Below are 13930 nucleotides of genomic sequence, written 5' to 3'. Positions count from 1 at the left end.
ATACTGTGTCTTTTGCATTTTGATGAGTTGTCAAACGCCTTTGAGCCCAACGCAATGGCCAAATATACGACAAAATGTTATGGATGTCAACTTCTTCTTTATTGTTTTCACAACGCTTCTGGGCTATTCCTTGCCCCTTCGTCAGGCGGATGCTAACTAACAGTTAAACAGGATATATATACTTGCAATGTACATGAAGCCAGAGAGGTGATTTAAGCATGTATATACAATTGAAACATAGCAGATGAAAAAGGGGATTAAAATATACAAAAGCTGGTATGGTGTTGTTACCATGGATTAATCAGGAGACGCCAATGTATTGATAGGTGTACAATGGTGGGGGATGATAGACTAACAATTTACAAAAGCTAAGATACTAAGGGTGGGATGATGCTGTAACGGTGGATAGCAGATGACTGGTGAAGCCTCGTGTCTAATTGATTTCCCGGGCATTGGGTAGATAAACCCCTTGGTCTCTGTTCATCCGTGGGGCTAATCTCTTAATGTTGGTGGCTTCTGAGAGTTTGCGTCGTCGTCAATCATGGACGTTCGTCGCTATGATTGTAGTTGCTTGCCAGTCAATGGAGTGTGACGGATTGTTCAGAGAGGGCTGACTTTAGATCTGATTTTTCTACTGAGGCTCTGTGCTCTTTCAGTCTGATGTCTATGGGGCGAGATGTCTCTCCTACATAGCTACTGCCACAGTCACACATAAGCTTGTAGATGCTGGGCTTGTGATCGGTTTTGGTTGGTGTACATCTGCCATTGGCCTTCAGAATGGTCTTGAGTGTTTTGTCAGACTTGAAGGTCACATCTATACCGGCAGTTGTCTTGAGCAGTCGGCTGATGTGGTGGCTAATTTGACCTTGGTAGGGGATGTTAATTCTAAATGGGGATGGTTCAGGTTTTGGTCGGCGTTGTTCTTGCTGTTGCAGGGTTGATGACATGGTTCTGTCTACAAGTTGTTTTGCATAGCCGTTGAGGTTGATGAACGTAGTTCTTAGATGGTCTATTTCAGTTTGGAGATGGTCAGGATCACAGATAGATTTGGCTCGTCTGGTCAGGGTGGAGACAATTGCACGTTTAATTCTGGGGGTGATGGTTAGAGAGATAGTGAATATACTGGTCGGTGTGGGTGGGTTTTCTGTAGACGGAGAAGGTAATCTTGTTGGGGGAGTTGTGCAAGGATACATCTAGGAATGGTAGTTTCTGTTGGTTTTCTATGTCCATCGTGAACTAGATGCGCAGGTGCTTCTTGATGAGATGGTCAAGGAGGATGGTAGGGTCATGGTCGGATCAAGGATGGTGAAGGTGTCATCCACCTTTCTGTACCATCAGAGTGGATGGAAAGGGGATGTAGCCTGGGCTCTCTCTTCGAAGCTGGTCATGAAGATCTCGGTGATTAGCGGCCAAAGCTGGGCAAAGCATATCTAATAATGGAATATTTATACCGAGTCGTTTTCTCCTGTTAGATATGCCTGTGTCTGGGTGTTGTTTGTTCTAGTTTGTTTTGTTCGAATCTTAATATGCTAGCCAACAGATATACCTTGCTGGGTGTTCGACATATGTATCCCACTTAGACGCATAGTATCTGACAAGCGATAGTGCAGTTTGGTTTAGACATATTTTATTCACAGAGAAAAGGATTAGGAAAAAGTTCTCCAACTTGCCAGCCAACCCTCTCCTTGGTATGTACATAGATAGTATAGATTCCTGCAACTAGAGATGACGGATGTAGACAAGTTGGTAGTAGAAGTGAAAAAGAGATAGAGCTATACAGAATAACACAGAAATGCCATACAAATCATGTTGTCTCACTAATGAATGACTGCACTAACTTGAATACATTTGTATTTTCGCATGATGATAGTTCTGCACTTCCTTCTACCAAAAGTTTGAGGCCAACTAGAGTACCAGCTGATAAGCAAGTGCGCTTAACAGATAACATGAAGTTAACGCTCTGCTGTGTGTACAATGAACATTCAAACAGATAGTGATACGAATTCTCAACAAAATCACCACATGTGCAAATGGGATTAGTTTTTAGCCCAACTCTGTACAAATCAGACTTCAAACAACTGACAGAATATCGTAACTTGGTATGAATAATATTTAATTTTCTTTTACCACATGAATAATACTGAGGTGCATACTCATGGCTGTCAGTGATAGATAATTTAAATTCAGAAACACTTTTTGAATTACGAACAGCGGTTAGTAAATTGTCCCAAGTGCATATTGTAGACGGGAAAAAAGATTCTTTTGAATGTTTAAGTCTAGGAGTAAGAATCGATATATTTAGAGAATTGCGTAGATTATACTTAGACTTAGAACCAACATTCAGAGGAAGGAGTTCTTTTAGATATGAAGGAGCCATTTCATGTTGAATTTTATACATCAAACATAGTCTTCGTTTTCTACGACGAACTTGTAATGTTTCCCATCCAGTTTCAAAGCAAAGAATTTCACGAGATGTATATATTGGTAGACCAGTAACTATTCTTGCTGCTTGTAACTGAATCTGTTCTAGCTTATTTATTTGTTCTAGAGTACACCCGTCCCAGACTTCACTTGCGTATTCAAGATGGGGCGAATGAACATGGTATAGATCTTATTAAGAGTACCCCTACACAATACATATTTCAAAAGTCTAAAGGAATTAAGCATTTTTTATACCTTTTGTATCATACTTTGAATATGACCAGCCCATTTTCCGTTGCGAGTAAGAGTAACTCCAAGATGTTTGTGATTATCAACAAATTTAATTTCGACACCATTAAAGTAAAGATGTGGTATATCGATATCTTTTTTCATCGAGAATAGGACAGCTTCCGTCTTTTCTGGATTGTACTCAATTCGCCATCTTTTACCCCAAGTATTTAACATATTTATAATGTAGTCGGACACAAGTAGGGCGCCCTGGTGATCATGACAATCTTGAATACACAACCCAAACTATTATGTGTGGCAAGAAAGAAAACTGTATGACTCATGACGTGTAAGGGTAAAACCTTTCAAATCGGGATTTATCGAGATGGATGCACAGGAGTAGAAACTTATATGTAAACTAAGAGAAAAGAGATGAAATCCAACTTCCCGTGTACATTAATTCTCCTTGGTCCTGAAGTCGTGGTCTGACGCAGGAATACGATAAAGAGAAAATACTGACGCTGACGTATGGAGACAAACACAATGAAAGTAGAAATTATTAAGAAATTAAAATATTATTATAAAACTGTCACGTTACAGTAAATCTGTACGTTTAGTGTTTTAAAAATGTTCAAAGTCTGGGTAGTATTGGAATTATAAGTTCTGATTCTTGTGTCATTACTTTACTGCAGCAGTATCCTCCTAATACTGCTTTAAATCTGGACTAATCATGGTGATTCTGCTACCGATTTGTCAAACAATTACATCCTGCATATTCTGGTTATACCACAGTAAGACAGATCCCATGCTCATGTCCTCAATCCAAACTAAATCACATACAGTGATTCAGTCAGTAGTGGAAATATCATATCTACGTAAAAATTATATGTATCCTTTAAATGATACTTACCCTGAAGGAGCGAGCGTTTACATTGCAACACATTCATTCTTGTATTGTGAAAATCCGTTCCCGATTCTCAACTCAAACGTATCATAGCCGACCTGTCTGATCTCAGATAAAACAAACGACTTCTCCACGTCAGTCTAGACATCGTGTTTACCACGGTACATGAATTACTTTTAACGCCTGTTATTCTGTGTACAGTATTGACGTCTTGTAACAAACGCATCAGAGCCGCTGCGAATTGGTCTGGAATGACTCTCGTGGGATGTTTCGGTTGATGGAGGACACTAAAAAAAGAAATGTAGAACTGTGTCTTTGGTAGATCTGTGTTCAGCTTCCAGCTGATGTAATCAGACTTCGAAAAATTAAAAACAATTTTTTGTAGACATGGATATATCGTCGTGAAGACACGTCCTCTTTGGAGAACATGGCTATGCCTTCTTACAGATGTTCATTGCAATGTACCTCTTGTTACATAAGCTTTTCTGGGGAGATGAAAACCACATCCTGTTCATTCAACAACTAAATATTATTTTTTCTCTAATCTAGTGACCTTTTGAATACGACACTCTTCGTCTGACACTTTTAGTGCACGTAAATACCACACTCCGCAGTACACATTCAACATAAGCTTAATGACAGACTTCTTCCGTCTCATTATCATCATCCACTGGCTGTCCCCAGACATCACACTGAGTCAACACTTCTGCTGGAGTATCCATGCTGATGTCGATACATTGTATACTGTTATCATTCTAGCTCACCTCATTGTATCTGCTGACAGATTAACTTAGATGTGTTGACGTGGATGCCGTGTTCATTGTATGTTGTGGAATTCTTTGTGAGTGGATTTGGTATATCTGTCAACATTACTGTGACTACAGCGACCCTGACCACGAAAACCCAGTGGTGACCCCACTGTCCATTGAACTGGCCTCCCATTCGTATTCAAGTATTATTGAAAATGGTACTGAACTGGACATTTGACCATACTCCATAATCGATACCCATGCCATTCTCAAATATACCAGGACATTGTCTAGAAATGTTGTAGCAGCTAATGACATGCTAGTTAATGTTGTGGAATATTTGTTGCTGGTGAGGCATGGTTGATTTTTCTATTCTTGAGATGTCCAGTCATTAATGAAATGGCACATTGGAAACAAAGATTGCAGCCCTTAACGTCTGGACATTACATAATATACGTAACAGTCGATCTGTCCTGATGGCAAATGCATAATATTCTCACAGGTTTGAAGTGTATCTTCAGATGTATGTTCTCTTTGAACTCGCCCTGAGCAATCGTCCAAACGTGATAGCTGGTGGGAGGAACGATTTCATTTCAATCTACATGTAGAGTACAGGTTCAAACGCCTGTACTTCCTCTGTGTTTTGTGGCGTCGGAAACTTCTAGGACATTGCCTTCCCTAATCAACCCACCTCTATTTCAATGGGGAAATTGGCATTTGTAAAAGACAACTGGTGCCAGTATTCTAGCATCTACAATTTTTAGTGCCACTTTTCACAACTTCTCAGCGACAATATACACTGTTTTATCTTACTTCGACCCATTCATCCTGTTGTTATTAAAACATTCTGATGCACAACTTACATTTGAACATTTGGCTCCGTTAGTTAAAACATAGTTTTTAATGCAGATTCGGAATGTGTAGCTCTCACAATGTATCGGATATATACTGGACAAATATAGTTGGGGATAGTTATAACTTCTTAAATTATGAAAATTTGATGTATTTATTCAATGACACATTGATAAAATATCAGTCTTAAAAATACCAGTATATCTAACGTCTTTGTCCAGTATATTTAGGTTTATGTCCGAATGTAGCCAAAGAATAACCATGGATATCAAATCTCTCAAGTCTTAGGGAAACTAGAACCTGTCTCTGTATTAAGGCGTCTTTGCATTTAGAGAAATACCTAACTGTTGCTAATAGTTCTACGTATAGACCTGCGCTGTTCCGATTTGGATTAAGGAGGACGATGGAGTGTTATCAAACGTCCCTTTGACTTACTGTGATAATGATACTGAAGACGAATGTTATGTGTTATTAGTATGCCCACTTTATGTCAAATATCGTAAACTTTATTTATCAATCTGTTATCATTCATCTCAGGGCACCCGTGGCGAGCCACCTCCTCGTGGTGGGTGCTGGGTAACACCAAGAGCTCGCCGACACCCCCGTAGTGGACACGGAGGGATATTTGGTCCACTAACCCGTTAGCCGTGGGTTGCGGCCCTGTGTCGGTGGAGGAAGGGATCCTGGTGGTTGAAGGTAACAGGGGCCTGTGACCGTGTTCCTGTTGCTCAACACACCACTTTGGCCCTGACTTCACCTAGACGGGAGGTTGAATGGGCCCGATTCAATCAATCGGCTGGTCACGCCATGCCCTGTGCACAGAAATTGCTTACATTTTGCACTTACATTTTTCGGGTATTGGTCATTTTAAAATCTAGTGTACAAATTATTGATATATTTACTTACCTAGAGTCCTATGCCAGCAGGCGGTGGCTCATGGGTCAATCTGGTTATATAGACCTCTGAATTCCGTGTTCTTAAGAACAGTGTCATGGGCCGAACCAGTCTGACACTTATTCTTTAAGATACCATGGCTTTTCAAGTCTGTATTTTCTGGAGTATGACATCCCTGTAACCCTGGTTTTGCAGTCTGGTTTCCACTGCGGTACCGTCCTTGTTGACACTCCATGGCGGGTGGGGGGCAGGGTTGTTGAATTACACTAATACACCATGGCTAAAAACGCTCATTCTGGTTCCTCTAAAACGAGCAAACGTCGTCATATGTCTTCTTCATCCCATGAGGAGATATCTACTGTCACAAATGATTCCTGGCCAAGGTTTTTGGTCATTGAAAGTTCTGATGGCCATCCTTGAAATACCAATCCTTTTGCCATCTCCAAGGGCATCCAAGGTATCTGTGGAGAGGTAAAAAACGTCACACGTTTACGAAATGGTTCTCTTTTGATTGAATGTTTACTTAGGCAACAATCTGTCAATCTGCTGGGACTAAAGCAGTTTGTAAACAGCCAGGTTGTTGTTTCTGTTCACAAAACTCTCAACAGCTGTAGAGGTATTGTTAGAGACAGGGCACGTTGTTTGTACGATATGACGGAAGATGACATTGTGGCAGAACTGAAAGATCAGGGAGTTACTTCTGTTAAACGTTTCAGCAGAAAACATGAATCAACTTTAGTCAAAACAAATACCTATCTTTTCACGTTTGGTCTGACAACTCAAACCAAAATTCATAAAGGCTGGGTATTGTAATATTGGAGTGGAGGTATATGTACCAAATCCACTCCGGTGTTACAAGTGTCAAAAGTTTGGACATGGTGCAAGATCTTGCACAGGTAAATCAGTATGCTCACGCTGTAGTGGAAACCATGAAGGCACTGAATGTACTAATGAGACAAAGTGTGCCAACTGCAGTGGTGAGCATATGGCATCATCGAAAACGTGTCCAAAATATGAGTATTAGAACAAAATCTTAAAACTGAAGTGCAATAATAATATATCATACTTCGAAGCAAAGAAACTGATTCAGGCTCAATCAAAACCAGCAACAGTTCCTACCTATTCTGCCACAATGTATTCTCCTGTTCCCTCTTCTGTCAAAAAAGCTACCCTCGTTTCAACATCTTGTCAGACTGAAATATCTTGGATAAAGGATTCTCAAATAACCTTAGATGACGCCACTCACTCATCACAAGATTGTCAGCGATCATCAGCTTCACAAACTGAGAACAATCAGCCAGAACAAATATCTGATTTTAATTTAACTCAAGATACCCAGAGCGTTGAGAAACTCACAAATAAAGAAAAGAAAAAGTTGAGAAGAAAGACCAGAGCCCTTCAGCATTTAGAAGAGTCTTCTCATTTAACACCTTCTGTGGCGGTTCAAAATCTGTTTGAATCGCTTGACATGGACATAACTCCGTCACAAACAGGGTGTAGGAGTAGCGCTGCCACGCGCTCACGAACTCCAGTTGAAGCGCCCTAAGCAGTTTTTATGGAATTAATAAAATGGAATTGCTGAGGCTTCAGGAACAATTTTAATGAATTACAGTTATTATCACAAGATTTTACACCATCAGCTTTTAGTCTGCAGGAGACGTACATGAAAAGTACAGATCGATTTGAATTGCGTCGGTACAATTCTTTTCATGCTTTCTCCCCTCCCGATGGAAAAGCCACGGGCGGTGCTTCTATACTCGTGAGGCAGGGTGTTATTCATAGTCCAGTTCCTCTTAAAACCAATCTTCAGGCTGTTGCCGTCCGTCTTACTCTTCAGATAACCTTTACGCTTTGCTCTTTGTATATTTCCCCTTCTTCAGATCTTCAGCAGTCCGATCTTCAGAATCTATTTGACCAACTTCCCAAACCCTCTATAATTATGGGTGATCTGAACGGACATAATCCTTTGTGGGGAAGTACTAATATTAATGATAAAGGTGGAACTTTAATAAGGCCAACTGGCCTTTACTTCAAACACTTTGTACAGACAAATTGAAATCTGAAATTTTTGTAAATGTTCCTGATCCTATTCAGTTGTTCTCGGATACACTGAATGATATCGCCGATGCAACTGTTCCCAAGTCCTCTGCTAAACCTCATTGCTGCAAACCATGGTTTTCTGATGATTGTAAACAGGAAGAGCAGGAAAAAGGCAGAGAAGTACTTTCGACGACATCCTACAGTTCACAATTTAAATAATGTAAAAATAAATAATGCCAAGGCTCGGCGTACTTTTAAACAAAGTAAACGTCAGTCGTGGAAGACCTTTGTGTCAAAGATTAATTCACGTACGCCAATGACGAAGGTGTGGAGCATGATACAGAGAATCAAGGGCAAACGTAGAAATTCTAGCGTTCATCATCTTAAAGATGGACATGATATGTTAACAGATACAATTGACATTGCCAACAAGTGGGTGAAACTTTAGCTAGTCATTCTTCTTCATCAAATTATCTTCCGAAGTTTCAGAGATATAAAACTCATCAAGAAAAGTTGAAACTCAACTTTCATTCCGAAAATGGTGAAGTCTATAATGAAGTATTTTCACTGCATGAGCTGAATACTGCCTTGGCACAAGCTCATGATACGGCAACTGGAGCAGATAATATCCACTAACAGCTCCTGAAACATTTACCCAATGCCTGTCTTGAGACACCTTTGAACATTTTTTATCATATTTGAATTACAGGACACTTTCCTCCTTCGTGGCGTCATGCCATTGTTGTACCAATACCTAAGCCTGGCCGAGACAATACAGATCCATCTAACTACAGACCAATTTCTTTAACAAGCTGCGTTTGTAAAACCATGGGACGCATGGTCAATAATAGATTAGTATGGTTTCTAGAATCCAATCATCTTATTTCTAACATTCAGTGTGGTTTTCGGAAAAATAGAAGCACTATTGATCATTTGGTTCGCCTAGAATCATTCGTTAAAAATTCCATTGTAAATAACCAGCATGCTGTGTCAATCTTTTTCGACCTGGAAAAGGCCTATGATACAACATGGAAACATGGTATTTTGAGAGACTTACATGACTTTGGTTTGAGAGGCCGTTTACCTAAGTATCCCAGTTCTTAGCAGGCAGACAATTTCGCGTTGGATCAACCCTGTCTGAACATTATAATCAGGATCAGGGAGTTCCACAAGGTAGTATTTTGTCTGTTACCTTGTTTAGTATAAAAATCAATAGTCTCCTGAAAGTATTAAATGACTCAATAGATGGCTCATTGTTTCTGGATGATTTTAACGTTTCATGTTGTGGTAAAAATATGCATACCATCGAAAGGCAATTGCAGATGTGTTTAAATAAAATTCATAAATGGTCACTTGAGAATGGCTTCAAATTTTCACAGATAAAGACCAAATGTACACATTTCTGTCGGAAATATAAGCCTCATAAACATCCTGAACTGTTCTTGGATGGCTCTCCAATTAACGTTGTAAAGGAAGCTAAGTTTCTGGGATTGATTTTCGACAAACATTTGACTTTTTTACCATATATTATGTATCTGAAGACTAAATGCCTGAAGGCATTAGATCTATTAAAAGTTGTGTCCAATTCAAAGTGGGGAGGGGATCAAACTACACTCCTTCATTGACACAGATCTCTTTTCCGATCAAAACTTGATTATGGCTCCATAGCATATGGTGGAGCCTGCAAAAGCAGCCTAAAACTATTAGATTCGATTCATCACCAAGGTCTGAGACTTTGTCTTGGATCTTTCAGAACATCTCCCATCGACAGTATCTACGTTGAGGCCGATGAGCCATCTTTAAAACTTCGCCGTATCAAATTATCTTTACAATATATCACAAAGTTATATTCTAATGAATCCAATCCTGCCCATAACTGCGTTTTTAATCCTCTTTATGAGGATTTGTATAATAAAAGAACTTCACTTGTTCCACCTCTTGGGATAAGAATCAAACCATTCATTTCTGTAGCTGGGATTGAGCTGGAGACTATTTCTCCTTCTCGGCTTTTTTCTTCTACTCCTTGGCAATTGGTGAGGCCACATGATGACCTAACACTTACAGAGTTTAAAAAATCAGAAACTAATGAATTACAATATAAAAAAGAATTTATTCAATTAAAACATAAATATAATAAATACAAATTCTTATTTACAGATGGGTCCAAGGATGGTGGCGCAGTAGCTTGTGCCACTGTCATTGGATCCAGAACAATCTCTTTTAGAATACCTGATTATACCTCTATTTTTACAGCTGAAGCAAACGCAATACTATCGGCTCTTAAATATATTCAAAGACATCCTGCACATAAACAGCATATAATCTTTTCTGACTCTCTTTCTTGTCTTCAGGCTATTAAAAATCTATCTTGTAAACATCCACTTTTAATACAAATTATTGAGTTATATAATGATCTTGCTACTGGCCAATATGACATCGTCTTTTGTTGGTTACCCAGCCACGTGGGCATTTCTGGGAACACAATGGCCGATTTTGCTGCTAAGGCAGCACTTAATAAAAACCTGTGACACCACTCCTTATTCCATACTCAGATTATAAACCTACAATTAGATCGTATATCTGTGATCTGATGCAAAAGAAGTGGGGCACCAAGGTGGGTATGAATAAATTGCATGAAATGAAAGCGTATATTGGTTATACCTACTTAGGCTGTCAGTCCAGATTTGAGGAGGTCATTATGCGACGATGTCGTATTGGCCATACGCGATATACACACGAATATTTACTTAAAGGTGAGGATCCTCCGTTTTGTATCCCTTGTGATGAAGCAATCACGGTCAAGCATATCTTGCTTGACTGTATTGATTTTGCCATCACAAGGGAGAAATATTTTACTGTCAAAACAATGAAGGATCTTTTTAATGTTATTTATCATTTAATCATTGAATGTTTAAAGGAAATAGAATTATTAGATAAATTTTGAATAATATGTTTTGTAAGTAGAAAGTTGATATCTTAAACATGGTAGTGTGAATTGTCAACTGCGATTGTTAGTGGCCGTACCCTCAAAGGGGGTTAAAGCAGCGTAAAATTATTGTCCCCCTGAAAGGGTGCGTAGGTCCACAAACTTTCAAAGTGAAATTTAAACTTACCAGTATTTTAAACGTAGTATTTTTGTCATTTTAAATTTCGGCTACATTTTCCTACAATCGCCAGCAGCTGAGGGGATGGTGTAAATCCAGCTAGGGGCCATGCAGATTGCTAAAGTAACGTAAGTCCCCTTGGTTCCTAGTATGGTGATCTACCTTCAGTTGTTGGTGATCTGTAGCCTACTTTTATATTATGTATTGTCCAAATTGTGCTGTAGTTTTAACTTTCTTCTTCATATGCTAGTTTTAGACTCGAATTGTGATACTCTAGTTATTTGACCGTACTTTGATGACGGGTTTTATAATATCTACCTGTTCTGTATAATCATGTTTATTCTCGTCACGATATGGTTGAAATATTGCCGATGTGACGTTAAATTCTCACTCACTCACTCACTCATTCATCTCACAAAGTGGTGAAATATGTCCAGTTGATGAGGAATCCATGTCAAATTTATATTTTAAGTTTATTTAAGTGTTTGTCCTCATGCCTGAAAACGGTAGAAGCATCTGTACCGAAAAGTCGCTATAGTGCAATAAAGAAGTTAATTATCCATGACATCTTGTCATCCTGCTGCTCACAACTTCTAGAATGCCCCTGAAACAGTTTATCTAAGTGTGTGTACCATATCATGCGTTTATATACACAGGCTGTAACCTCTTCACCTATGCAACTATTATTGCGCTAAGGACTCTTCCACGGCAGTATTGTGAACCCGTCCAACATCCACAATTATGAATTGTAACATTTGTGTTGGTATTGTCTAAAATAAAGAACTTGTACCTGTAACCTCGTCTCAGACATGAATAATGTTGTGCAGCTACATACACACTGAAAGATTAAAGAATAATAAAGGTAGTAGATGACGAGATCAAGAATAAAGTTCAACAAAGTTATACCTTTTATTTGTGATTTTCTGCATTTTTACACACAAAAAAATAATTAGCGGTAAGTATAAACCACCACAATTTGTTTTATGAAAGATCGTAGATTCGAATTCCTGATGCGTCGTTTGGTTCGCCATTGTGAATGTCATGATAGTGCTCCGTTTTCTCTCCACGTGAACCTCGCCTTGAGCAGTAAATTAACACCTGTCTGGACAGTCTGAGCGGATACGTCAACATGTCATCAATGGAGAATGCTTAGGGCAATTTCCTTCCTTTCAATAACAGAGGTTACGAACAACGGAAGTAATAGTCTCCAAACCAAGGTTTCAATGTCCAAGGAACACTTTATACGTAAGGGTCAGTTTGGGGTCTTATGGGTAATCTAGCTCCTGCTGCAGTTACAGGGCATCCTTGAGGACCAGCTGCCGGCAATTACGTTGACAAAGACTCTCAAGTTCATATTCAGCATGCCATTCCCGTCAAACCATATCAGGTGATCTGTCCAAGAGATGAACAGGAATAACCACTGAATATCGTGTATCAATATCAACATGGATGCGTTGGCAGTCAGGATCCAGTAGGATTTCTGGAGCCAGACCGTAAATGATAAGAGCTTTTTTAGGTTCATTCTTACGCGACAGACCATGATGTTAGGTGCATAATGCAAGAGATAACCTTGTGTTGGCGAGATCTTTGTGGGAGATAAAGTCTTTCAAAAGGGTAGAGGATCTTAAAAGCAAATATTCAAGGATTGATTGGGTTTCCGGTTTGAGTATAAGTCTCAATACAAAACGTCTGCAAATATAAATATTAATATTACGTTAATCTTAATGTAACAGGACTACCAATAACAGTTACCACTATGTCCCAATAAAAATGATACTATTTTGTGTCGCTTCTTCAGAGAATCGTCTGAAACATTTTTCAGATATTTTATTCTTTCCCCCGACATTGAGAATAAATCCATTCAGACTGATCGAGCAACGTAAACTTACCAAAACGTTGACATTTTCTTATGGGAAAAACATTTACAGAACACCCCCACCAAGTACTAACTTTCTTTGACGTTAAACAAAGTCATATACACTGACGACAGTAAATGCATCAGACAGATGCAATATTTAGAGATTCCAGGTCAGCGTCGACATAGAGCTTGTTCGATTAGGTAGCTACGACAGAAGTGTCGTGAGTTGTGATGAGATGGCCAAGTGGGCCAGTATGTTGCCATTGATTAAACTAAACTTTAAGAAATCACAACGCACATAGTTTTGTCTTTTGCACAGAATATTTTTGCAGAACGATCGTTCATCTTTCAGGGGTATAACATTATACATGTTTATTTTCTAGTTAGAACAATTTGTTAAATGGAAATTAGTCCGTAAGGAAATCGGTTTTGAACCAACAACAACAAAAAGTAATCAATATATTCCCTGCAAGGGCAACATACTCTCCATTTATATGTCAACTAGTTATGACTATATCAAATGTTTTGGTGTATATTTAGCAAAGAGTATTGGAAGATTACAAAGTTCTGCTCTAGAAAAGAGCAATACCACCAATTTCGGTGAATGCCACTCTTGCTGCCATTAAAACGCAGAAAAAATATTTTACTCATAAATACAAAACTATGGAAAGGCACCAGCACACCACAAAACCTATATATGTGAGACGTTTGACCATACATGGTCAAAGGTTTGTGGAGAAAAAGTAAACAGTTCTGCTCCGGAAAAGAGAACCGTCACTAATTTCAGTCGAAGTCAAACTTGTTGCCATAGACACGCAAAACAATATGTCATGAATAATCCAAAACCAACAAAAGGCAACAGTTCATCGTCAGACATATG

At 39.0% G+C, this 13930-nt stretch overlaps 1 protein-coding gene across 1 annotated transcript; it reads right to left on the bottom strand.

Moving 5' to 3' along the window:
- Positions 1-578: 578 nt before the first annotated feature.
- LOC137283855 (uncharacterized) lies at positions 579-1193 on the bottom strand. The gene has a single exon (XM_067815535.1). It carries the CDS (start codon positions 1191-1193, stop codon positions 579-581), a length of 615 nt encoding a protein of 204 aa, XP_067671636.1.
- Between the last annotated feature and the right edge of the window lie 12737 nt (positions 1194-13930).

Source organism: Haliotis asinina, chromosome 5 (genome assembly GCF_037392515.1).
Source record: "Haliotis asinina isolate JCU_RB_2024 chromosome 5, JCU_Hal_asi_v2, whole genome shotgun sequence".
In the NCBI taxonomy this organism is placed as follows: domain Eukaryota; kingdom Metazoa; phylum Mollusca; class Gastropoda; order Lepetellida; family Haliotidae; genus Haliotis; species Haliotis asinina.
Note: the sequence above shows the minus strand (reverse complement) of the source record. Positions and strands in the feature narration are given on the sequence as shown.